The sequence below is a fragment of the Narcine bancroftii genome, chromosome 2 (genome assembly GCF_036971445.1).
Source record: "Narcine bancroftii isolate sNarBan1 chromosome 2, sNarBan1.hap1, whole genome shotgun sequence".
Lineage (NCBI taxonomy): Eukaryota > Metazoa > Chordata > Chondrichthyes > Torpediniformes > Narcinidae > Narcine > Narcine bancroftii.
In genome coordinates, this window is record NC_091470.1 from 179914100 (window position 1) to 179939938 (window position 25839).

General features: G+C 52.0%; 1 protein-coding gene across 29 annotated transcripts; it reads right to left on the minus strand.

The window, feature by feature from the left end:
* Positions 1-614: 614 nt before the first annotated feature.
* LOC138754696 (uncharacterized) lies at positions 615-24505 on the minus strand. 29 transcript variants are annotated; one of them, XM_069919381.1, is made up of 21 exons: positions 23826-24037; positions 23566-23680; positions 22537-22560; positions 21008-21082; positions 20091-20117; positions 19923-19949; positions 18351-18374; positions 17416-17442; positions 14337-14363; positions 13749-13775; positions 12668-12703; positions 10414-10440; positions 9815-9856; positions 8689-8709; positions 7858-7881; positions 7003-7020; positions 6021-6047; positions 5141-5164; positions 3900-3926; positions 3479-3505; positions 615-1793 (listed from the first exon to the last, which is right to left on the minus strand). In XM_069919381.1, the coding sequence occupies exons 1-21, from the start codon at positions 23895-23897 to the stop codon at positions 1783-1785; spliced, it is 729 nt and encodes a 242-aa protein (XP_069775482.1). In that variant the 5' UTR covers positions 23898-24037; the 3' UTR covers positions 615-1782. The 29 variants fall into 29 exon arrangements, 26 of the variants coding, with proteins under 26 accessions (XP_069775482.1, XP_069775489.1, XP_069775481.1 ...); XM_069919388.1 differs by having other exon boundaries at positions 21056-21082; positions 23826-24027; XM_069919380.1 differs by lacking the exons at positions 9815-9856; positions 18351-18374; positions 23826-24037 and adding exons at positions 19079-19230; positions 24292-24505 and having other exon boundaries at positions 19873-19949.
* Positions 24506-25839: the final 1334 nt, after the last annotated feature.

Genomic DNA, 25839 nt, shown 5'->3' on the forward strand with positions numbered 1-25839 from the left:
CTTAGGCAGTTAGTGGTGAATCTGACTCCCTTGCAGCAGGCAAAAAGAAATTTCATGTATTATGACAATAAATTGAACATTTTCGGCCACACCTCCGATCCATTTCTCTGCAGTAACCGTACCTCACTGTGATGCAGCCGGCGAAGACGTTCTCGATCAAGTACATATAGGTTGACGTGACGGTGGCCGGTAGCCTTGCCCACTTCAGTCTTCTCGGGAGGCGCAGTCACTTCCTGACAAGTGAGGAGATGTTGAGTGTCCACGATAGATCACTAGTTTAGTGAACTCTGAGGAACTTGGTATTCTCCACTACCCAGTTGTTGGTGTGTAGTGGGCGGTGGGGGGGGGGGGGGCGGTCGGTCGTTCCTGCTCCTCCTGAACTCCACGATCATCCCTTTCGTCTTGTCCACCTTGAGACTCTCTTGCAAACGTATCATGAGATTTTCCACCGCTTCTCTGGAACGATTCTTGTTGATGAGCTTAACTACTGCTGTACCCTGATTATTTTTGCTGAAAGTGAAACTTGTGGTCTTTAGGGGTGCTGTAAAAATTCAAGATAATCTTTTAACATATTGATGAAAGAATTAACTTTCATTCACACCTTATACCATCAATGATTGCTTAAAATTATTTTATTGCAACACACCTCCATCAAATCAGATATTTTCACAGTAACGAAGCACTGATTCTTTTGCCTTTATTAAAATGGTTGTGATAATGCTGGGGGCTTTGTAAGCGATGGGTGCTCAGCAGGTTGAATAGGGGGAGAGGGTGGAGGAGGGCAAGAGAGACGAGGGTGGGACGACCGTACGGGGATGGTGACGCGGCGGCGGACCCAACAAGGGGCTCTGTGGCTAAAGGACCCACGCGGGCGACTTGAGGCCGGGGGACCCGCACGGGTTGCGGGAGTCTGGGAACCAGGAATCGGAGCTGAGAGGGCGCCGAGGGCAAGAAGGGGCTCCCGAAGGGCCTTGGGGCGTTGAAGGCTTCCTGATCCTGATGTGGAGCTCGGGCGGCCGATCGATCGAACAGGAGTCCATGCGGCTGCAGAGACCGCGGGAGCGCTGGAGGCGAATCCACAGACACTCAGTGACTCTGAGGGGGAGGGGGGACACGAGTCTTCCTTCTCTTTCTCATACCGTAAAGGGCGACAGACGACGATAATGTCCACTCTGCTTTACGGCAGGCAGAAGGCAACTTCATGTAATATTACACATTATGTTCTATTACATGACAATAGGAAGAAGTGGGGGGGGGGGGGGGAGACAGGTTGAGCCTGGACAGGACAGGAATGGGGTGGGGGGGAGGTGGCCAAGGATGGGGGAAGACCAAGGTGGTGGACCTGTTTGGAGGGCAGGTGGGTAGTGAGAAACATTTCCTCGTGGCAGAAAGCAGCAGTCCCAGCACACAGGTGATGGGCAGTGGTTCTCAACCTTTTTATTTCCACACCTCCAGTGCTATCCTCTTGGCTTCGCTTCGCGGACGAAGATCCAGTAATTCCTCACTAACCGCAGAGCATACTATGCTAAAGGTGGGCTGGTTAGTAAGGAATTACTTAAGGTGGTACGTGAGTGGAATAAAAAAGATGTTGAGAATCGCTAGTGCAGGGCAACGAAGAGGGTTAGAGGCTGGCTACTCCCGACTTTTTAAACATTAGTGTTGGGCCACAGGCTGGTAAAGGAGATTGGGATCGATGGCGTGGACATAATGGAGGACTGTGGTTTTTTCCAAAGCATCACAATTGCAAAGCATCTTGCTTGTTGAGTTCCCAGTCGACTGCTTTCATTGGGCTCCTGGGGGGAAAGAACACAGGTTTGAGACACGAGACTGCAGACGCCAGAATCGGGAGCAAAAACGCAGTTGACTGGGGGAGGGAATTATCAACGTTGCGGCTCAAAGGCCTGCCTTGATATCGACTCAAACTGCCATCAGTTCCCTTTCTTTCCACCCCCCACCCCTCCGAGTTCCTCCGGCGGAGCTGTGGCTTGAATAAGCTTAAACGGCGCCTAGGGAACCCACGCGGGCAGCGAGCAACCTGGGGACCCACACGGGCAGCTGGAGACCGGCCCAGGTATTGGAGCCGGGATTCGAGAGGAGCTCCCGAGGGGGCTCGGGCGCTGAGGACTTTCTGATCGTGTCGGAGGTTCGGATCCGGAGCTCGGGCGGCCGATGGATCAGACTGGAGTCTGTGAGGCCGCGGGAGGCGAATCCACGGACTCAGTGAGGACTTGCTTCTCTATCTCGTACTGTAAGGGGCACCAGGCGACACCAATGGAGACTCTTTGCTTTACAGAAGACTGAAGGAAATATTACATTTTCTGTTTTATTAGATACCAACAAAATAATCTTGAAAATAAAAGAATCTTGAACCTGCTTCGAGCATCTAGTAGGATTGTGTTTCAGTCACGGGATGGAATGTCTTTAGCAGAAGAAAGCCTTGGCGGTCGTAGTCTGGTGGGGAGGAGTTGGCCCGAGATGGGGAGAAAGATCTTCGGCGAATGTTCAGAATTCTGGGAGCAGCGGGGAGAGCTGCTGCCCCGGGTCCGATCCCGATCTCCGCCGCTCCCCGTGCGGGGTTTCCATGCTCTCTTCCCCCCTCCGGATACTCCAATCCCCAAAACAAGGGTCAGTACGTTGCACCAAGTGTGGAGGTGAGTGGGAATGTGGGGTGGATGAAACAGAATTGGTGTGCGAATGAAGCCCTGCAGACGCTGTGATTGTCGGAAGAACTCAGAAATGCTGAAGGAACGCAGCCGGTCTCGCAGCGACCCTTAGAAGGTAAATATATAAATTATGATGATTCGGGCCTGAGCCCTTCTTCAAGGTATGAGTAGAATGCAGGTCGGGCACGGGACCCGAGAGACCGGGCGCAGAGATCACTTCGTTGAGCGCCTCGGCTCTGTCCGCCGCAATAGCGTGGATCTCCCGGTGGCCTCCCACTTCAGTTCTCTATCCCATTCCCTTGTTGGTCTGTCTGTCCGTGTCTCATGCACTGTCGGACTGAGACCACCCACAAATTGGAGGAACAACACCTCATCTTCCATCCAGACACCCTCCACCAAGAAAGTATGAACATTGACTTCTCCGGCTTCTGTTCACCTCCCCCCACTTATCTCTCGGTTCCCTTTCCTCGAGTGCTCTCTCTCTCTCCCTCCTCCTCTATCTCCTTTCCCCCAGCTCTGCATTAGAAGAACCAGACACCCACCCCCCATCAATTCTCACCTTCTCTCCTGTCCTATCCATTCCAATTAAACACACTTCTGTTTGTTGGTCCCCAGCCTTTTAATTTAGGTGCCTGTCTGCTTTTTACTGAAGCCCTGAAGAATGTCTCGGGCCCAAAACGTCGGTAATATATCTTTACATCATATGGACGCTGCGAGACTGGCTGAGTTCCTTCAGCATTTCTGTTTCGAAACAGATGGCGATTTTTTTTTTGAGGAATGGATTTTAAAAAGAATTCCAAACCTGTTGTCCTTACCTCTGGTTGAATTATTTAATTTTGCAGCTGTGTGTGTCAAAAAATATCAAATATTGATATAATAAATCAATTTTAAAAAATCACATTACCTGCGCCACAAGTTTACTACGAAAGGAGTATTAATGAAATTAACATAGAGGTTAGTGCAACGCTGTTAACAACGCCAGATCCCGTGCTGTCTGTAAGGAGTTTTCTCCGGGGGCTCCGGTTTCCTCCCACCGTTCACAACATTGTAGGTTAATTGGGCAGCACGGGCTAATGGGCCAGAAAGGCCTGTTACTGTGCTGCATGTCTAAATCGTCGGGTCGTACTTGTGCAGTCTCCTAAAGGGCAGGCTGATGTGGTTCCTCTTCCACCCCTTCCCTATCCCTTCCCCATCACCTCCCTCCCCCCTCTGAAGCTCTTGATATGGTAATCCTACCAAACTCCTGATAGGAGATCTGGAGATCTGAAACAGGGAGGTAATGCTGAGTTAGTTACAGACGGATGGGCGCGCCCACAGTAAAGTTTGTGCCCTGCGTCCACCGGTAACCTCGGCGTCGGACCAGCGGCTGAGGGACCCACGCAGGGTGCGGGCCACTTGGGGTCGGCGGGGACTCGCACGGGCTTCTGGAGACCGGCTCGTGGGAACCAGGTACCGGAGCCGGGATTCGAGAGGATGCTGCGGGCAAGAAGGGCTCCCAAAGGGCCTCGGGCGCTGTTGGCTTTTTGACCGCGTCTGAGGTTTGGATCTGGAGCTCAGGTTGCTGATGGATCGAACTGAGAGGCCGAGGGAGCGGCTGGAGGCGAATCCATGGACACTCAGTGACCCCGAAGGGACGATCTTTTGCTTCTCTTTTTCTCATACTGTAAGGGCTCTGGGCGACACTTTGCCTTACAGCAGGCAGGTGGAAATTTTATGTACTATTACGCGATAACTGAACACAATGTACATTTCAAGAGGAATAGAATATAAGAGCAGGGATGTGATGTTGAGGTTTTAGGAGTATCTTGGGCTCGTAATTTTAAGAAATGATGTACTGATGTTGGAGAGGGTTAATGGATGATTCTGGGTATTAAAGGGATATCATGTGCGGAGCGTTTGACAGCTCTTGGCCAGTACTCGTTGGAATTTAGGAGAATGCGGGGGGGGGGGGTGCGAAATCGCACTGAAACATTTTGAATGTTGAACCCACGGACAGAGTAGATGTAGAAAGGTTGTTCCCCACGGTGGGAGAGTCTAGAACAAGAGGGCAGAACTTCAGGATTGAAGGGCGTCCGCTTAGAACAGAGATGCTGAGGGATTTCTTCAGAGGATGGTGAATCTGGAATTTGTTGCCCCGGGCCGGGTCATTGGGTGTATTTAAGGCAGAGACTGATGTTCTTGATTAGCTAGGGCATCAAAAGATATGGGGAGAAGGTTGGGCAGTGGGGCGAGCGGGATAATGGATAAGATCATAATTAAATGGCAGGGAAACTCGACGGGCTGAATGGCCTATTTCTGCTCCTATGTCTTATGGTCTAACTGGTCCATGTTCCAAATATGTTGGGATTGATGGGTGGAAGGGGTCGCAGTGGGACTGGGTGGGTCAGTATGGGGAAGGAGAGGGTGGAGATCCATGCGGAAGGGGTAGGATTATCCCAGGCCAGCAGGCCACGACCAGATAACTCTTGGACTCTCACCTCTCAGCTGTTGGCAGGTGTCGGCTGTTTGGAACGGAGGGAAACTGGGTGAAGATCTCCACAACCGATTGTTCTCTCCCCCCCCCACCCGAAACTCTTCCCTTCACCATCAATACCCTGGTCCCAAGGAGCAACAAACCTGTATGGGGTTAAGACTCCCTCCATCCACGACCACTCAGGGTCTGGTGGAGAGTGGGGGCAGATTCCCGGGAAAATCTCAAACAGACAGGCGGGCAGGATGGGTTTGGAGTTTGTGTGGCCCCATGTGTTCCCCCAACCACTCGAGGCCGCACTTCCCACTGGTGGGGCCGGTCCTCCCACCACTGAGGCTGGTCCTCCAACCACTGGGGGCGCATTTCTCACTGGTGGGGCTGGTCCTCTCACTGGTGAGGGGGTTCTCCAACCACTGGGGGCGCATTTCTCATTGGTCGGGGGTCCTTTCTCTGGTGAAGTGGTCCTCCAACCACTGGGGGCGCATTTCCCACTGGTGGGGGGGTCCTTTCACTGGTGAAGTGGTCCTCCAACCACTGGGGGCGCATTTCTCATTGGTCGGGGGTCCTTTCTCTGGTGAAGTGGTCCTCCAACCACTGGGGGCGCATTTCCCACTGGTGGGGGGGTCCTTTCACTGGTGAAGTGGTCCTCCAACCACTGGGGCCCCCTAGCAATGGGAGGACTTCAACCCCATCAGTGCAAGACTCTGGATACCCTGACCATTGGTCCCCACTGGAATGATACCAAGGCTATCTCCCCTGCTTGGGATCCATCCAATGGCGAACACCATCGAATACCCAGACATAGAACGATTCCCCCGACGTCCGGCCAAAGATTCCCCCTCTGCCGGCATCCAGACACTCCCATGACACTGGGAGAATCAACTTACCGAAATTTTTCCGAAGCTTTTCCAGTTCTGAAAGAAAGGTTGTGTGAGGTGAACCATTTGAGCTTGTCGACACTCACTGACTGTCCGGTGACGGGCTGTAGGGAGAGTGCCCATCTCTACCACTAATCCTGTCCACTGTAATCCTACATTTGTGCTCTCTACGAAGATGGATTAATATATTAACCATATAACAATCACAGCACAGAAACAGGCCAACTTGCCCCTTCTAGTCCTTGCTGAACACTTTCTCCCACCTACCCCCACTGACCTACACAAAACCCGTAACCCTCCAACCTATTAAAATATTCGCCAATTATGTGTTTTAATTTTTTTTTAATTTAGAGGCCCTCAAGCCAGCGCTGTCCAAACGCACTCAAGTGACTTCATTAATCTGCAACCTATCCAAAACGTACTGCGGGGAGGGGGTGAAGGTTAATTGGGTGTAATTGGGCGGCACGGGCCCGTGGTCCGAAAGGGCCTGTTACCATGCTGTACGGACGTCTAAATGAACCCCTGTAGGATTTTCAAGGGTGGGAGTACCCACGGGAAACCCACGCAGACACGTGGGCAACATATAAACTGACCGACAGCGCCGGATTCGAACCCCGGGCCGTGAACCATGCCACCCGATGAATACGTTCAAACAATGTAACCTACAGGCGATTAAATCTGCCAACACGACCACGCCGGCCGTGGCAGAAGGTACAGAAGCCTGAAGACCACCACCTCAGGGTTCAGGAACAGATCCTTTCCAACAGCCATCAGGCTCTTGAACCCTCCCCTTTGTTATTACCAATGGGGGGGGATTAATGCAAAATCTCTTCTTGCACGCAGTTAACTCAATATTTATTATCTTTTTGTTCCCCGTTTTTATTTCAAATGCCAACGATTGTAGCGTGTTTGGCTACAACAAGTAAGAATGTTGCTGCACGTGTGGATTGTACGCATGTGTACCTCAATCTTGATCTTGTGATCGACCTACCTTGCTCGAGTCTGTACTCTGGGTGTCGGGAAGAAGTTAAGATTTCAGATTAATTGTCAGAGTCCGTACATGACATCACATGCGATTCTTTTTCCTGCGGGCGCGGCAGAATTACTAGTAATTGGCAGTGCTAAAATAAACCGGACACCACGTGCACTTGTAAACAGATAAAGAAATGTAAACAAACTGACTTTGCAATACAGAGAGAGAGAAAAAAAACGAATAAAGTGCAAAATAGAGAGTCCTTAAATGAGCCCCTGATTGAGTCTGATGGTGGAGGGGTAGCAGCTGTGGCTGGGCTTGTGCTACCCTCCTGTGGACACCGGTTATCATGAAGAAACAGGCTCAGTGGGTCAGACGGCATCCACTGGAGGAACTCAGCCGGTCTCGCAATGTTCGCGGGGGAGGGGGGGGGGAGGGGAGATATAGGTCTGAGCCCCCTTCCTCAAGGTCCGAGCGGAAAGAGTCAGCTGTCTGAATTAAAGACTGAGGAGAGAAATGTGGAAGAATGGGAGGGAGAGGAGACCAGACCCACAGACAAAAGGTGTTCGTTGGATATGATATGAGGAGATGTGAGAATTGACTTTAGCTCTGTGAAAGGAGGCAGAAGGAGAAGGGGGAGAGAGAGAGAGAGAACTAGATGAGAAGGGAGGAGATGGAGTGAGGGGGGGAGGGGATTTAACAGAAGTTGGAGGACGATGTTAATGCCGTCCGGTTGGAAGATGAGGTGTGGTTCCTCCAATTTGCGGGTGGTCTCAGTCTGGCAGCGATGAATTCATTCATCCGGAACAGAGCCACGCATCTTCTTGTAAAGGTTGTCGGAAGATATTTTTTAAAAATCTGGATTTGCCTTACTCAGATTTTTCAGAGTGGAGCAGTCTGGAAGGAAAGGAGCAAAAGAAAAAGACACAAATTAAAATTCTGTGCAGGTGTAAATCCCCTGCCGCGTTGAATAGCAATGACCTTGAACACGGTGGGTGGGAGATCCAACTCAACCCATCTGCTCGAAGGGCCTGCCTCATGCCGAGTCACACACCCACACACAAAAAAACCCTCCTGAAGTCCGCGATCTTGCCTTAAGAATCAGATCGAAGTCTCAACGTGGAGGAGGGGGATGACGGGCCAGGTGGAGCGAGCTGGGGAAGGATGGACGTGGAATCCGGTGGGGCGACAGGTCAGGATCAGATTTATTGCCACCAACGTATCTGTGTGGGTTTTCCCCGGGGCTCCAGTTTCCTCCCACCGTTCGAAACGTACCGGGGGTTGTAGGTGAAATGGACGGCTCGTGGGTCGGAAGGGCCTGTTACCGAGTTGCACGTTTAAATTTAAAATATAAATGTCACTTTTTCACTCAGAGTGTGGACCATATCTGGAACGAAGCGGTAGACATGACATTTGGACAGGTTTAGGGACAGGAAGGGTAGGGACCAAATTCAGGCTGGCAAATGGGACCAGCCTGGAATGTTGAGGGTCAGCACGGTTGAGTTGGGCCAAAGGGCCTGTTCCGTCCTGCGGGGGTTGTGAAACTCCCTCAGATACAGCCCCTGTACGTCCAAAGGGAGAGTAGGGAAACGGAACCCGCCCCGTCGCAGACGGGTGACGGCGCCCCAGAAGATGGGACCAAGGGAGGCGGCAGTCCCACAGAGGGCGACGTTCCAGGAGGAGGGCTCGACTGTGGACTTTTACCTGCATCCTTCCCGATGGGATCTGTGGAAGGAAAGTACAACGTACCTGAGGCCCAAGGTTGGAAAAATGGCCTCAACGTGGACCGGCTGCATCAGGGTACGGGACACCATGACCCCCCCCCCCACCCAGCATAAACCCCTGCCTGATCTGGTATGCGGACTCTCCCCTGAGCGTAAAGCCCTGCAAGAGGTGGTGGACTCAGCCCAGGACATCACAGGCAAAACCCTCCCCACCACGGAGAACATCGACGGAGAACAGCAGCTATCATGGAGGACCCACGCCACCCGACGCCCGCACTGTTCTCACTGCTGCCGTCAGGAAAGAGGTATCGGGGCCACAAGCCTCGCACCTCCAGGTTCAGGAACAGCTGCTCCCCTTCCACCCTCAGATTCAATCAGGGACTCGACTTGTGCACTTTATTGCACCCTTTTCTTGTTCCCTTGTTAGAGACTCCTTTTCTGCAGAAACATCAAGAACTAACCTTGTCAATCTCATTGAGGCTTTGAGTAACTTTAGATTTTGAGATTTATTGTCAGAGTACGCACACGACATCACATACAACCCTGAGATTCTTTTTCTTGCAGGCAAGGCAGAATTGCCATTTAATGGAAGTGGATAAACAACTGTACACAGTGTACACACGTAAACAGATAAAGAAAAGTAAACAAACTGACTGTGCAATACAGAGAGAGAGAAAAAATCTGATTACACTGGAGGTACATCGGGATTTGTTCTTACGGAGTATAGTGAGCCCCTGCATTTCTCTTCCCCAGGGGGTGACGGTAACTCGATCGTTAGAGGCATTTAACGGAGGTGGATACATATCCAGGACTCTGGAGAACTGGCACAGGAGAGGTCGAGGCAGATCAGTCCTTGGATTGAATAGCGGGGTAGTCTACTCAAGGGGCTGAGTGGCCTCCTGCTCCTCTCACGGTCCTGGGCAGTTCCCGCGCTCACCTGGAAATGGAAACGGCCTTCCTCCTCGGAGGGAACGATTCCCAAAACTCCCTCCCCAACCACACCTGCACCAGGCAGAACCTTCCCAGGGGCGATCGGTGTAAGAGTGGCCAGAAAAATCGGCGGAGGAGAAGGGACTTGGTCTGTCGGCTGGGCATAGTGATGTTACTTGCAACAGAGCTGGGCGTCCTATCTCCAATTTTATTCTCGTCTGCAAAAGGTAATGGACAGAGCATCGTTATCAGGGGTGGGATTAGACGGGGGATGGTCATGTTATCAGGGATGGGATTAGACAGGGGATGGTCACATTATCAGTGGTGGGATTAGACGGGGGATGGTCACGTTATCAGGGGTGGGATTGGATAGGAATATAATCTGAGCAATCTAGCAAGTCAGCCCATGCATAGTACAACAGTAACATTATAGTACAGCCTGCAGTTAATTACTGGAGGTACATTATAGTACATTATAATACATTATAGTATATTATAGTACAGCCTGCAGTTCGACCTCCTGTTACACCGCCTCCCACACTTCTGTTTTATCACTGTCGCTCCGTATGTGTTGCACAGAGCATCACAGGCCCTTCAGCCCAACCTGTCTGTGCTGACCATGTTGCCACTCTGAGCTCTTCTCATTTGCCTGCCTTTTCCTCGTCTTCCCATCCATCGAACGGTCTCCGCGCATTTTGACTTGCTTGGATAGTGCGCTTCACCGAGATCTTTGCAGCATCTCGTTACACGTGACCGTCAACAATTCCATTCAAACCTGCTTTGTCGGTACAGCCGCGTAACTCTGCAAGAGAAGGACAGCAGTGTTGAGTACCTCGACCGAACCATTAACACATCCATGGCCCATGAAGTTCCAAATCCAAGAGGGCCTCTGACCGAGAAGCCACAAGGAGGCGAAGGGGCTGTTGGCCACTCGAGGCTGCGGGCGGCTGGCGAATGCGGTCAAAGGACTCACACCAGGCTGGACCGCTGGAGACCGACACGAGGCTCAAGTTCAAGGTTACCTTCTTGTCATGTAATAAAATCAGTGCAATATTACACGGAATTTGCTTTCGTCTGCAGTAAGGCCGACAGATTCGCCATTGGCAGAAATTGCCTGAAGCGCCTCTTTCAGTCAGAGAAAGAGAAGCAAAAGGGGGTCCCCCCCCCCCCCAGAGTCATTGAGATCCGTGGGTTCGCTTCCAGCGCTCCCGCGGCCCCACAGAGTCCAGCCCAAACCATCGGCTCTCGAACCGAACCTCCGACACGGTCAGGAGCCCTTCAGCGCCCCGCTTCCGATACCCGGTGTCCCTCCAGTCAGTCCCGTGGCCTGCGCGGGTTCCTCGCCCCCTGCAAGATGTTCGGCCGCAGAGCCCATCGCTGGCCTGCCACCTCCTTGCTGAAGGGGTATCGGAACCAAGAGGCGGTTGGGGGTGGGGGGTAGCCAAGGGCGGGAGAGGCTCCTAAGGGCACTGAGGTTAGGGTGACAGAGGTTTTGGCAGACTAAATGCAATGTCGTGTAATATTACAACTGTTTTATTACATGACAATAAAAGAATCTTGAATGTTTATACCATTTAACCAAGTAAACTCAGCAACAATTAAGTGGGGATAAACAGGATTCTGGAATCTGAAGGAACTCCGTCTGTGGAGACAAGGAACAGTTGTCATTTTGAACTGGAATGCTGGATCGAGTTCTTAACCTACACGTCTTCCTACACGGAGGGTGGTGGGTGCCTGGAAGAGACTGCCAGGAGTCATGGTGGAAGCAGATCGACCCACATGGATGGATCTCTGTCAGGAGCAAGAGGAACAGTAATTTGGAAATCGTGTCCTCAAAACTAAGGGACTTCAGCAAGGGGAAACTAGGGGAGCACGACCCAGTCCTCATCGAGGGCTCAGCAGTGGAGAGGGTCAGGAACCTCAAATTACAGGGTGTCAACATCTCTGAAGGCCTGTCCTGGGGCCTCCACGGCGAGGCAATCTCGAAGAAGGCGGGAGTTTTCGAGGACGTCTCCAAAGACTTGCTAATTTCTTACAGGTGGACCGTGGAGAGCATTCTGACCGGATGCATCACTGTCTGGTGCCAACGCTCAGGACAGGAACGGGCTACAGAGAGTGGCGAACTCGACCAGCGCCATCACAGGCACCAGTCTTTGCTCCATTAAGGAGATGTTTAAGAAGTGGCATCTTAAGAAAGCAGCCTCTATCTTCAAGGACCGCCCGCCCCCCCCCCCCCCACCCCACCCCCCCTCCCCCACCACCACCCAGGCCCTTTTCACTAGGCTACCATCTGGGAAAACGAGCACCCAGCGGCACAAGGACGGCTTCTTCCCCCCCCCCCACCCCCACCGCCATCAAATTCCTGAACGGACAATGAACCCCAGGCACGGCCTCACCTTTTCTTTTACACAAATTATTTTCAAATAGTGCATGCAAGGAAATATAATTTATCGCAATGTTTGTACGTGCAATCCATTATAATGATGAAGGGGTTTCGGAACCGGGGGGGGGGGGGGGGTGGGGAGCCAAGGGCGGGAGAGGCTCGTCGAGCCTTGCTCCGCCCTTCATTGTGATCGTGGCTGATCTGATGATGGGCTCATCTCCACTTCCTACCCTTAATTTTCCCACTGTGTAAAAATCTATCCAACCTCATCTTAAATATTTTTATGGGGGGGGGGTCGCCTCCATTGCTTCAATTCCACAGATTCATCCCCCCCACCCCGGGAAGAGCAGTTCCTCCTCACCTCCGTCCTAAATCTACTCCCCTGAACCTTGAGGCCACGTCCCCTGGTTCTCGTCTCCCCCACCAACGGGAACAAAATCCTGACCTCTATCTTATCTACGTCTTTATGCCTTTCTATAAAATCCCCTATTGTACTTCTAAATCCCAGCGAGTCCAGTCCCAGACGATTACCCTGACAATGAACCTGGTTCTGACGTACAGCACGGAGACGCTGGCCGAAGGGCGTCCCCTAGAGTCACTGTATAAATCATTCACACATCAAGGAAGTAACATTATCAGCTCTCACCGATCTCCAGATGAAATTCCAAGAGGGATTTCAGGGCTGTGAAATAAATGAGGAATTGGAGTGAGCTTGAGGATCGACACGGGGAACCTTCTGGCGCTTTTCCTCCCCTCGGGAGTGGACGGACCAGACTCCGGGGGCCGCTGGTGCAGATCCGCAGATTCTCAGCAAACCCCCAGGGCACCAGAAGACCGGAGGAGATGACCCACAGGACGGTGACCACAGCGGCAGAGCAGCGGGCTGCCGCCAGGCTGCTGGAGACTGGCTGAAGGGGGAACCGGGATGCGAGGGGGTGCCGAGGGCGCTGAAGGGTTCCCGACCATGCCGGCCCTTGGGTTGCCGACGGTTTGGACCGAAGACTGTGTGGCTGCGGGGGCGCCGGAGGCCAATCCCTCTTGTTGCTTCTCTTTTCTCTAACTGTCAGGGACGCCGGGCAATTTCTGCTGATGGCGAATCTTTGCCTGCCTTACGGTCGACTGAAGGAAATTTCGCGGACAGACAAGTTGCTCAGTGAAGCGACGTCCCAGTTTGCACCCAGTCTCTTCGATGCCGAGGAGATCACAGCGGGAGCACCGGATGGGGTAGACGACCGCTGCAGATGCACAAGCGAAACGTTGCTTCACTTGGAAGGATCGTTTGGGGCCCCGAAAGGAGGAGATGTGAGCGCAAGGGGAACATCTCCTGCGGTCGCAGGGGTAGGTACCGAGGGTGCAATGGGTGGGGAAGGAGGGGTGGGCAGGGGGTCACGGAGGGAGCCGGCCCCTGTGGAAGGCGGAGAGGAGATGCGTCTGGTAGTGGGATCACGTTGTAGGTGACAGAAACTCTAACTCTCGCGACAAGGCCAGAGGTTTGGTAAACACTTCGCTTAGCACGGAGTGCGATGGGCGAGCCTGGACAAGGGCACTGGTGCATCGAGCCGGTAATCCTCAAGTAAGAGCAAACTCGGTCCTGGATTCAGCTCCAGAGTTTCGACCCGCTCTCCACCAAAAGTAGCTGATGTCTGAAGCTCCCAGTGGAAGAACAATGGTCTTAGCCTTTAATCAGCACAGGAGCCGCGGCGGACTTACTTCTCAGATATTCTCACCTGTCTCCGCACGATATAACCTGGTCGCTGTCAATTAAGAAAACAGGTCACATGCACACAAATCGCTGTCTCACTGCATGGACCCCCCCCCCCCCCCCCCATTCACCTCAATGTAAGTTCACGAGATGAGGTCGCGTGGTCGGGAACTCTGTGTGTGTGTCTGTGTGTGAGAGTGTGTGTGTCTGTATGTGTGTGCGTGAGTGTGTGTCTGTGTGGAGAGTATGTGTGTGCGTGTGTGCGTCTGTGTGTGAGAGAGTGTGCGTGTCTGTGTGTGTGTGTGTGTCTGTATGTGTGTGCGTGTGTGTGTCTGTGTATGTGTGTGCGTGTGTGTGTCAGTGTGTGTGTGCGCGTGTGTGTGTCTGTGTGTGAGTGCGTGTGTGTGTCTGTGAGAGAGAGTGTGTGTCTGTGTGTGTGTGAGTGTGTATGTGTGTGTGTCTGTGAGAGTGTGTGTGTGTGTGTGTGTTTACAAATCTGAATAGATCTTTCTGTGACAGGGATAAGTTGACCACCAGGCAGCATATACCCGTTCCTAGTCCATCATTTACCCGTACCTAGATCATCATTTACCCAAATCCCGAGACCATTTACCCATATCCAGAGACTGCCATTTCTCTTCTGAAAATAAAACGCAAGTATTTGTAATGAGAGCTCCTGAAATCCATATAACCATAAAACCATTTACGGAGCGGAAACAGGCCATGTTGGCCTTTCGAGTCCGCACCGGTTAAAGAGGAGGAAGTTCTAGATCTTCTTAAAAATAATAATCAGGATTGTCAAGTCCCCAGGACCAGACAAGATGTACCCCAAGTTACGACAGGAAGTGAAGAAAGAGATTACTTTCCTGTGCACTCAAAGTATCGCCCTCCTCCTAACCCTCGACGACTGAAATGAATGGGGCTAGGAGCAGGAGAAATGCAATTTGGAGAAAGTATCAGTGATGGGAAGTGTCGGGGGTTGAAGGCCCGCTGTACATGAGCGCCGAGACACAGCGGTCCTCTCCAGAGGTCCTGTGGCTCTGACGGGACCTGGAACCCGAGCCAAGATCCTGGATTGTTAATTGTCGCTTGTGGTTCCTGCCCACACGTAGAGGCAGAAACACACACATCCACTCAAACCACCACTGCCCTCATGCCAAGCGTTTCTCCCTCGGAGGACGGACATACCTTTTGACAAAATCCCGCTGTGCAGAAATCACATTGGAAGAAGAAAGAAATGGCGCTGCCGCGAGGGCGGACATGAGGTGAGCAGGGAGAGGAGACATGGTGCTCCCCCTCAGGATCCAACTGCCCAGTTTGACTGCCATCAGCTCTGTTCAGGCTTTGAATGCCCTATTAAAGGAGCCGATGGTGGTTTTACCCGTACCTAGACCATCATTTACCCATACCTGGTCCATCATTTATCCATACCTGGTCCATCATTTACCCGTACCTGGTCCATCATTTACCCATACCTTGTCTATCATTTACCCGTACCTAGACCATCATTTATCCGTACCTGGTCCATCATTTATCCATACCTGGTCCATCATTTACCCGTACCTAGACCATCATTTACCCATACCTGGTCCATCATTTATCCATACCTGGTCCATCATTTATCCGTACCTGGTCCATCATTTACCCGTACCTAGACCATCATTTACCCATACCTGGTCCATCATTTATCCATACTTGGTCCATCATTTACCCGTACCTAGACCATCATTTACCCATTCCTGGTCCATCATTTACGCATACCTAGACCATCATTTACCCGTTCCTAGATCATTATTTACCCGTACCTGGTCCATCATTTACCCGTATCTAGACCATCATTTACCCGTGGAGTCTGTGGCGGCCTCGAGGGGTTGCAGACTCTGGGGAAGCAGAAGACTGGTGCGGGGCACCAGAAAATGGGGAGACCACTCCCCCTCCCACCGTTTCAGGAGGAGAAGCAGAGGAGATGACCCCATGGGACGTTGACCACAGTAGAGGGCCAGCGAGGAACTCCGAGGCTGAAGAACTTGCAGGCGGCGGGAGGCCAGGAACCCACGCAGGCTGCGGCTGTCTTGCGGACAAAGGACCCAGCCACCGGAGACTGGTTGAAGTGGGTAGCTGAGGGGTTCCCGATCGTGTTGGGGGTTCAGATCTGGAGCTTGGGTGGCCGATGGTTTGACCTGGAGTCTCTGCGGCTGTGGGGGTGAATCCACAGACACTCAGTGACTCGGGGTTGGGGGGGGGGGGGGAGGAGAGAGAGAGAGAGAGCTCTAGGTGAATCCACGGACATTGTTGGGGGGAATATTTTGCTTCTCTTTCTCTGACTGGAAGGGGTAGTTTCTATCTGTCTTTCCTCTCTCCTGTCCCATCCATGTCCAAAGATCACCTTTTGTCTGTTGGTCTATACCCCCCCCCCCTCGCCCTCTCTTCCCTTCTCCCCCTCGCCTTTTAATTCAGATGCCTGTCTGCTATTTTCTCATTGCCTGGACTGGGGAAGTAAGTCTTATGAGGCAAGATCAGCGGAACTGGGTTTTTTTTTATTTAGACCGTAGAAGAATGAGAGGAGACTTGATAGAGGTCAAAATGATTAATGAGAGGTATGGGTAGGTTGGACGGCCAACACCTGTTTCCTAGGGCAGGATCAGCAAATACCAGAGGACATCTGTACAAAGTGAAGGGTGGGAAGTTTAGGGGAGACGTCAGGGTGTTTTTTTTTTAACGCAGACATTTGTGGAGGCCTGGAATGTCTTGCCAGGGATGGTGGTGGAGGCTGGAACATTAGGGGCAGTGGTTCTCAACCTTTTTCTTTCCACTTACATCCCACTTTAAGTAATCCCTGTGCCATCGGTGCTCTGTGATTAGTAAAGGGTTGCTTAAGGTGGGATGTGGTTGGGAAGGGAAGGTTGAGAACCACTGCTCCAGACCCAATTGTTACTGAAATATTTTGCTTGAGAAAAAAATCGTCATTGGTCCATTTCCTTTGGAGTTCTGAAACCGTGCAGATAACGAGACAATGAGGGACGATTAAAGCAGTGATTCTCAACCTTTTTCTTTCCACCCACATCCTACCTTAAGTAATCTCTTACTAATCACACAGCACCGATGGCCTAGGGGACACTGTGAGTGGAAAGAAAAAGGTTGAGAACCATTGATTTAGACACATGGATGGAAGAAAAATAGAGGGTTACGGGAGGGTTTAGTACTTTTTTTAAAAGAAAGGGATATATGGGTCGGCACAACATTGATGGCCGAAGGCCCTGTACTGTGCTGTTTCGTTCTATGTTCTATGCCTCGAGGAAGGGCTCAGGCCTGAAATGTCGGTGACATATCTTCACTTCCTCTGGACGCTGCGATGCCAAATTCCTCCGGTGTGTTTTTTCACTACAATCACAGGGCCTGAATCTCACCCCTCTTCAATTAAATCTTCTCTGCCCTTGCGTGATCCTTTTTTATATTTTTATTACGGTCCCAAAGGTTCCTTTTACTGTCACTCAATAATACATGGAAAATGTAACATCCACGATATGCTTCAAAGTCAAGTGGCAAACAAAGAGTTGCCGTCGGTGTCGCCCGGCGCCCCGAATAATGGGAGAAAGAGAAGCAAATGAGAGGCCCTTCAGAGTGTCCGCTCTTATCAGCGACCTTCCTGCTGTTAATTTTACAAAGCGCGTTTAGTTGGTCAGGATTTGCACCTCCGCTCGTCAGCAAATCTTGAAGTTCTGGAAAAAAAAATGCTTTGCTTTAGGAGTTAGAAAGTTTAGCAACCTTCATGAACACCTGGATGTATTGAATGGCAGGAATGTGACCACTAAAAAACCCCCCACAGAAGCAGAAACAGGCCATTCAGCCCGTCAAGTCTGCCCCGCCATTCAATCGCGAGCTGATCCATTTCCTCCGCTTGGCCCCACTGCCCGGCCCTTCTCCCCATAATAAAGCTTTGATGTTCCTGGCTGATCAAGAACCCGTCCATCTCTGCCTTAAATACCCCCCAATGATCCGGTCTCCACAACCACCGGTGGTTCCACAGATTCACTGCCCTCAGCTGAAGAAATTCCTTTGCTGATTCTGGGAACGAAAGGGTTATCATATGAGGAGTGTTCGCCAGCTCCTGGCCTGTACTTGTTGGAAGTTTGGAGAATGAGGGGGTGATCTCTGAAACATGATGTTGAAAGGCGTGGACAAAGTAGATGTAGAAAGATTGTTTCCCCATGGTGGGAGAGTCTGGGACAAGAGGCCTCAATTTTAGGATTGAAGGGCATCCGCTTTGAACAGAGATGCGGAAGGATTTCTTCAGCTGGAGGGCAGTGAATCTGTGGTGTTTGTTGGTACAGGGGGTTGTGGAGGCCGGGTCACTGGGTGTATTTAAGGTAGAGATTAACGGGTTCTTGATTAGCCAGGTTATGGCGAGAAGGTTGGGCTGTTGGCAAGTCTTCTTGGTGATTGTATCAACGTGGAGGCTGTGATGGGAGGGGAATTAACCATTCGCACAGCGCTCGGGCTGGGAATATTCCCAGTAACAGAGCGTTGGGGGGGGGGGGTGGGGGGGGGGTGAGTGGGGGGGGTGGAGGGGTTGTGGGACCATCTGTCTACTGGGTTGGAGAGAAGGGAAAACAAAGAAGATTTCTACCTTCCTCTTTAATGGCCAATTTTCCTGTTAAACAAAATGTTCACAGTTCAAATTTACCGTCTGCGTCCATACCTGACATCACATTCAACCCTAAGATTCCTTTCTCCTGCGGGCCAGGCAGAATTACCACTTCCTGGTAACTGTAAATTGTACTCAAGGAGAAAGAAATTTATACAAAAGAGAGAAATGTGGACAAACTGACTGAAGCCACAGAAATATAAACATTCAGTCAAAATAACATGGAAAGTCAGAGTCCTTAAATGAGTCCCTGACTGAATTTGTCGTTGAGGAGTCTGGTGGTGGAGGGGAAGCATCTGTTCCTGAACCTGGTGGGTGCGAGTCTTTGTGGCCCCGAGACCTTTTTCCTGACGGAAGCAGCGAGAAAAGACCATGTGCCGGGTAGGGTGGGTCCTCGATGATCGCCGCTGCTCCCCGACGGCAGCGTATTGGTCGAGGATGAACCCCTCAGATGATAGTGCCATGGGGGTCTCTCAGAAACATCTCCCCCTCACTGATGATCCACACAGGTGCACCTCAGGGATGCGTGCTCAGCCCACTGATCTATTCACTGTACACCCATATGGCCATATACAATGGAAATGACTGAGTAATGACCTGAAGACTTTGCTAGTGGGGTGTTATTCCCACTGACGCGACTGGCTGTCAAGTCTTTGAGACGGTCATTAACGTACACCAGGTACCGTGCACAGGTGCACAGGGATTCCTACCTGCTGCCGCTGCATAGGTGAAGTGCGAGGTCTTTCCCACACCAAGCGGAGTGAAACACGGAAGTAAAATCGCACTGGGAAACTGCTGGAAGAGCCCCAGCCAATCTCCCAGCCTCAGAAGGAGGTGAAGGTACATCATCGACGTTTCGGGCCTGAGGAAGATCAAGGAAGGAGGGCTCTGTCCGTTGTAACAGCGGGGTTCTCCCACTGGCCACCCAGTTAAATTCCAGACTGAGACCACCCGTAAATTGGAGGACCATCGCCTCACCTTCCGTCCGGGCCCCCTCCGACCCGACGGCGTTAACATTGAATTATTTTGAAAAAAATATTAGACATACAGCGCGGTAGCAGACCTTTCGGCCCACAAGCCCGTGCCGCCCAATTAATCTGCTGTACGATACGGTTTTGGATGGTGGGAGGAAACCGGAGCCCCTGGGGAAAACCCACGCAGACATGGGGAGAACGTACAAACTCCTGACAGACAGCGCGGGATTTGAACCACTTTTGGCGCTGTAAAATCAGCATCGGGTTCCATTAGTCTGTACCCCACCCCCCATCTATCCCCACATCTCCTCTCCCCATCTCCCTCGCTTTCCCTTTCCCTCAGTCTCCTTCCATAGAACCAAAATCAATTCTCATCCTTCCGCCTATCTATCCAATTAACACCTGGGGTGTGTCTGTGTGTCTATCCTTCCCCGGCCGCCGGTCCTGAGTCCTTATTCGGACGGGTTCCTGCTCGTAGCTTCTACCCTGAGGAAGGGCTCAGGCCCAAGACGTCGGTGATGTATCTTCACCTCTGATGGACCGTCCAGGTTCCTCTGGAATCTGTCTGGGTTTTCCTCACCTGCCGAATTGTCGGTCTTCAAAGCATCTACAAGGCAACAGAGAGATTCAGGTGGCTTCCAGCAGTCGAGAGAAACCTCGTGGAGCGCTTTGAGTTTGCTCTGGGGCGACCCTTTCCTCCCCGCGAGGCCTGTCCGATCATTCTGGGACGTGAGCAACTTTTCCTTACCTGCTTTCACGTTAAATTTATCAGCATCTGAAAGATAAGGACGTCGTGGAAGAACAGAAGTATTGTTTTTTTTCCCGCACTGTCTGGAAGGTGTTTGTAAGCTCTCCCCGTGTCTGCGATGCGTTTCCTCGGTTCCTCCCACCGTTCGAAATGTGCCGGGTGGGGTGTTATTGGCCAATTTGGTGTAATTGGGCAGCACGGGGGCTTGTGGGCCGAAAAGGGGGATCTCAGCCGGCCTCGCAGCAACCACAGAGGTAAAGATATATCACCGACGTTTCGAGCCTGAGCCCTTCCTCAAGGTGTGAATAAACAGCCGGCAGGTGCCTTGAGAAAGGGCGGAGAGGTGGTGGAGAAGAGCAGATCAATGGACGGGTTCATTGGATACGACAGGAGACAGGCGAGAATTGATTGGGGGACGTGGGTGGGGGGTGAAAGGAGGCAGAACAAAAAGGGAAGAGAGAGAGAGGGAAGGAGACGTAGGGAACGACGAGGTGGGGGTTAACAGAAACCGGAGAAGTCGATGTTTATGCCGTCCGGCCGGAGATGGAAGACGAGGTGATGGTCCTCCAGTTTGCGAGTGGTCTTGGTTGGCCATACATGAGGCCACGGACAGACGTGTTGGCGTGGGAATGGGACAGGGAACTGAAATGGGCGGTCACTGGCTATTGGGCGGACAGATGAAGCCATCTCCCAGTCTCTCCGATGTAGAGGAGACCACCATGACCCCCCCCCCCCACCCCCGCAGATTCACAAGTGAAAGTTTATAGAAAGATGGTTCGGGGAAGTGTGAGTGTAAGTGGGACATCTCCTGCGGTCGGAGGGGTGGGGAGGGAGGAGTGGACGAGGGAGCCAGGGAGGGAGTGGTCCCTGCAGAAGGTGGTGGGATCACAGAGTAGATGGCAGAATAAGATGCTGACCCATGTGATAAATTCTGAAATCCAGCGTTGGTGATGACGAATCCTTACCAAAGATTTCGCTGAGCGTTTTCAAATCTAAAAATAAATTAGGCATAAATGATACATTAAGGCCAATCACACGAGATTTGTAATATTTTGGAGGTACAAATAGATTTGTTTCCTGTGAAATGTATTCATCTCAATGTTTCATAAATTGAACATTTTTAACACATAATTTCCAAACATTTCCCTCGTGGAGGATAACATTCTCGTACGCTTCTCATCGAATCAAGTTTGCTGGTGACACGACCATCGACGGCCTCGTCGATAACACCGAGGAGGTCGCGCTGCAGAGGAGGGTTGGAAAATCTCGGGAAATGGTGCGGGAGGAACAGCCCGAGTCTCAACGTGGACGAGGCGAAGGAGACGATCGTGGAGTTCAGGAACGACCACCCTCCCCTACACATCAAAAACTCTGTAGTGGAGAGAGTGGGGAGAGCAAGTGTCTCGGAGTTCACTGATCTAGTGACCGATCGCAGACCCTCACATCTCCTCATTTGTCAGGAAGGCGCTACAGCGACTGCCTCTTCCTGAGAAGATTGAGGTGGGCAAAGCCACTGGCCACCGTCACGTCAACCTTCTACAGGAGCTCTATCGAGAGCATCCTGGCCGGCTGCATCTCCTTGTGGGTACGGTTGCTGCAGGGAAATGGATCAGAGGTCAATCCACGGGACCATAAGAGTGGGAGAGAGGACCACTGGGGTTTCAGTCTCCCCCATTAATGTTCTCTGAAGAGGGCCTCACCTATCCCTCTCTCTATAAACCCCCTCTGGTCACTACACCCTTCGCTAGGTCTGTAATCCCCTCTGCATCCTACACCCCCCCCCTATCTCTGTAACCTTGCTGGTCCCTACTCCCCTCCCTAAGTCTGTAATACTCTCGGGTCACCTTCACCTTCACTATCCAGACGCCTACAGCTGTCCCTATCTCTGAAAGCCCCTCTGGTCCCCCACACTCCTCGCTATATCTGCAACCCCCCCCTCAGGACTCCTACACCCTTCCCTATCGCTGTCTCCTCTAGACCCCCTGCAGCTCTCCCTATCTCTGAAAGCCCCTCTGGTCCCCTACATTCCTTGCTATATCTGCAACCCCCCCTCCAGACCCCTACACCCTTCCCTATCTCTGTAACCCCGTTGTGGTCTCTCCACCCCTTTGACAGGCATTTGACGAAGGGTCAGGGGGAGAAGGCCGGGGGGAGTGGAGCTGAGTGGGAGGATGGGGCAGACTCGATGGGCCGACGTCTGCTCCCCTATCATCGAGGACCCCTTCCACCCTGCACACAGCATCTTCCAGCTGCTCCCATCGGGAAAGAGATCTAGGAGGATCAGAGGCAGCACCACCAGGCTGGGGATCAGCTTCTTCCCACGGGAAGCGAGAACGCTGAACAATCAAAGGAACCAAGGTTTCCTCGCAGATGGAAGCATCTTCTGCAGGCCAAGCCCTTCCGGAAAGGGGCTTCACCGTTTCTCTCCCCTCCTGTGCCAACTTACGCAAATCGTGGAGAGCCTTGGATTCTGAAACAGACAAAAAGACCACCAAAGGCGGATTCAGAATATATCGTCATGAACAAGTTACAAAACTTTGCAGTAGCGTCATAGAGCAAACATTCATATAAACCACCTTATAAAATAACAAAGACAGTGCACGAAAAGTGAGGCCGTGTCTGGGGTTCATTGTCTGTTCAGGAATCTGATGGCGGAGGGGAAGAGGTAATCTTTGTCCCGCAGGGAGCTCGTCTTGAGGTTCCTGGACCTTTTCCCCAATGGTAGCAGAGTGAAGAGGGCGCAGCCTGGGGGGTGGGGTCCTTGAGGATAGAGGCTAATTTTTAAGACCCCGCCTCATGTCGATGTCCTCGACGGGAGTGGAGTCTGGTGCCTGTGATGACAAGTTAACCACTCTCTTGGGTTTATTCTTGTCCTTGTAGTTGGGCCTCAGTGATGCAGCCGGCCAGGCACGATCAAGATCAGAGGATTTGCAAAAGGAGCTGGGGCGGTGGGGGGGTTTAAAAAAAATCTTCTTGCCAATGGGTCCTCTCTGCCCCGCTGCCAGGTTACCCAGAGTGTGCCATGCTCAGCAAGGTGGAAAGGGGCACGGACAAACCAATCCCAGGATGAATTCTGAAGAGGCAAACGTCAGATGACAACTTCCCGATGCTTTTCTTTGCAGGGATCAGAAATAAAAAGGTTTTCTTTGTTGTTTGAAACCCTTCGCCAGTATCAATATTACATTTTAATTCTGACACACAGCACGGTAACAGGCCCTTCTGGCCCACGAGTCCGTGCCACCCAATTAACTTACAAACCGCCCCACCCCAGACAGTGGGAAAACATGGGGAGAGCCTACAAACTCCTCACAGACAGCGCGGGATTCGAACACGGGCCACAAGCGCTACAGCAGTGTGGTGCTAACCACCATGACCGACTTGTGCACCTACGACTTTTGCTTTCCGGTCTTTTGTGGCCTGCAAAGTTATGATGTAATCGACGCAGCCCATTCTCCTGGCAGTTAAGGTACGTTACCCTTCGAATGGTCCACTGTTTTCATAATTTCGTGAAAGATCCCGGCAGGGCGTCCGCGGATGGGATCCGGAGTTGCCATCGTATCTGTTCCCTCTGGCCTTAAAGTTCTGCAGACCTGCGTGAAATTTCAAAGTCATAATTTCAGATCCCAAGAGAATTTGGAAAAAAAAATGCACTTGTAGGAGAATTCTGTTCAAATGTTCAGGAAAATTGGAAATTTACACCTGTAAATATGCCACCCATGGGGTAGAAAACGTTACCTCTTGCAAGACCCCTGGAACCCAGAGCAAGACAAACAGTGATGGGAAGCAAGTGGAACAGGGCACGTCCATCCCTTCATATCGCCCTTCCCCACCCACCCCGCCTCAGGTCGCATCCCACATGAATCAAAAGCCGCTTTCAGGTGAAATCGCCGGGAGGAGGCGACTCCTGAGCGGCTGTGGGTGTCTGCGAAGGGACGTTCAGTGGCAGCGCTGAAGGCGGTGTTTAGCCGGCCGCTCCACCCCTGATGTCCCGCGCCGGCCGCTTCAGCCCTGACTGGGTCGCTGCTTTCAGGTGCCTAGGGAGAGCGCTGGGAAGCAGAGAATACACCTCCCCGAGGAAGGTTGGGTAAGTACACCTCGGGGCTGGGTTCTCTTGCTTCAGGTGCCTCCCGACAGCCGCATTCGGGTATTCTGGCCACCCGAAAGGGGCTAAACGTACGAGAAGGAACCGGAGGGTACTGACCTCGAGAGAAGGGCCGCTTGGTTGAAGGGCGGCTGCTTGCGGGCGACTATATTTGCCAGTTAAACAGTGTTACAACTGACTGGCACAAGGCTACGCGCCGACCTCGAATGTGCTGATCCAGCAGGTGGTGGCTTCATTCTAACAGCTTCTGTTTCAGGGTTTTGTACTTTGCCCCCGACGTGACTGTCTCCACCGGCAGGACATCCTGTTAGCTGTGTCCAGGAGATGGTCCTGGGACGTGGGGAGATGGGTTGAAAGTTCCTTTCGTTGTCACGTTATATTAAAGATGTTACATACATGATGCAGTTTCACTCCTGCCTGCTGTACAGTCAGACAGAGGGTCCCTTCAGAGTCGCCTAGCGTCCGTGGATTCGCCTCCCGCCGCTTCTGCTCCAGATCCGAATCTCCGACACGATGCCCCAGGCCCCCGCCGCCCCCCATCTTGGGTGCAGATCTGAGGTTTGAAATAAAAAACACCTGTAACAGGCCGTTTCAATGCAGAACCGGACAGAGCCTCCGGCGTTCGGACGGGGCAGTTAAACCCTCCAGGGCAGTTTTCCTGGCTCATAGCGTTGGGGGGGGGGGAATATGTGGGAGGCTGGAGGGGTGCCGGCCCCGTGATGAGGCAGGGAATAGTTTGATCAGGTAAACGGGGATGGGGAAGGTGCGGCGGTTCGAATCCCGCGCTGACTGCGAGGAGTTTGCACGCTCCCCCCCCCCCCCACCGTGTGTCTGCGTGGGGTCTCGCCGGATTCTCCTGCCGTTGGACCTGTCAGTTTATCGGGGTATTTGTGGCACTGGTTCATGAGCCGGAAAGGCTATATTTAAATTTTAAAAAAAATATTGAATTTGGAGGGGGCACTCGAACGGGGAGTTCACCCGCTCCCCCTTCATCACGCAGACCCCAACTCTCCAGCCCCTGCACCGAGTTGGCGGAGGTTCGGGGCGACCCTGGCAAATCTCCACGGAGGTGCGGTGGAAAGTGCGCTGATCGGCTGCATCGCGGGCACCGATTTATTTCTTTGCAGAATCCGTCCCCGCACGGTGATGCAGCCCGGCCAAGGCGCTCTGGGCAGAGCTCCTGTAGAAGGTTGACGGGATGGTGGCCGGTGGCCTCGCCCACTTAGTCTTCTCAGGAAGTGCAGCCACTGTCGTGCCTTCCTGACCAGTGAGATGTTGTGTGTCCAATGTACTGACAATAACCACACCAGCAGTGCAAGTATAATTTAATAAACTAATATATATATATATATATATATATATATATATATACTAAGAGGTCTTGTCTCTCTGCAAGACGAACCCTGAAGGCTAGACTGTAGCTCTGGGCTGCTTGAAATACAAGGTCACCGGGATGCCCCCTGGTGACCTAGTGGTGTAATTGCACATCACCACATCCAGGATGGGTCACTCAATAAGTGGCCTCTGAGGAACTTGGTGTCTCCACTCAAGTTTTTAAAAATTTTTTTTATTTTTCACACTATAAACCATATTGATCAAGATACATACATTTTCCTTTTCAAATATATACAGTGTCGTTTTCTCCCC

Excerpts from the sequence above, each read along its gene's own strand:
- LOC138754696 (XM_069919372.1), bottom strand. The coding sequence starts at position 23,897 with ATGGACGTGCCCTGTTCCACTTGCTTCCCATCACTGTTTGTCTTGCTC. Across the intron at positions 23,681-23,825 it reads TTCCAGGGGTCTTGCAAGAG|GTCTGCAGAACTTTAAGGCC; the intron begins GTAACGTTTTCT and ends AATTTCACGCAG. Across the intron at positions 7,882-8,688 it reads TCCCATCGGGAAGGATGCAG|ACTGCTCCACTCTGAAAAAT; the intron begins GTAAAAGTCCAC and ends CTTTCCTTCCAG.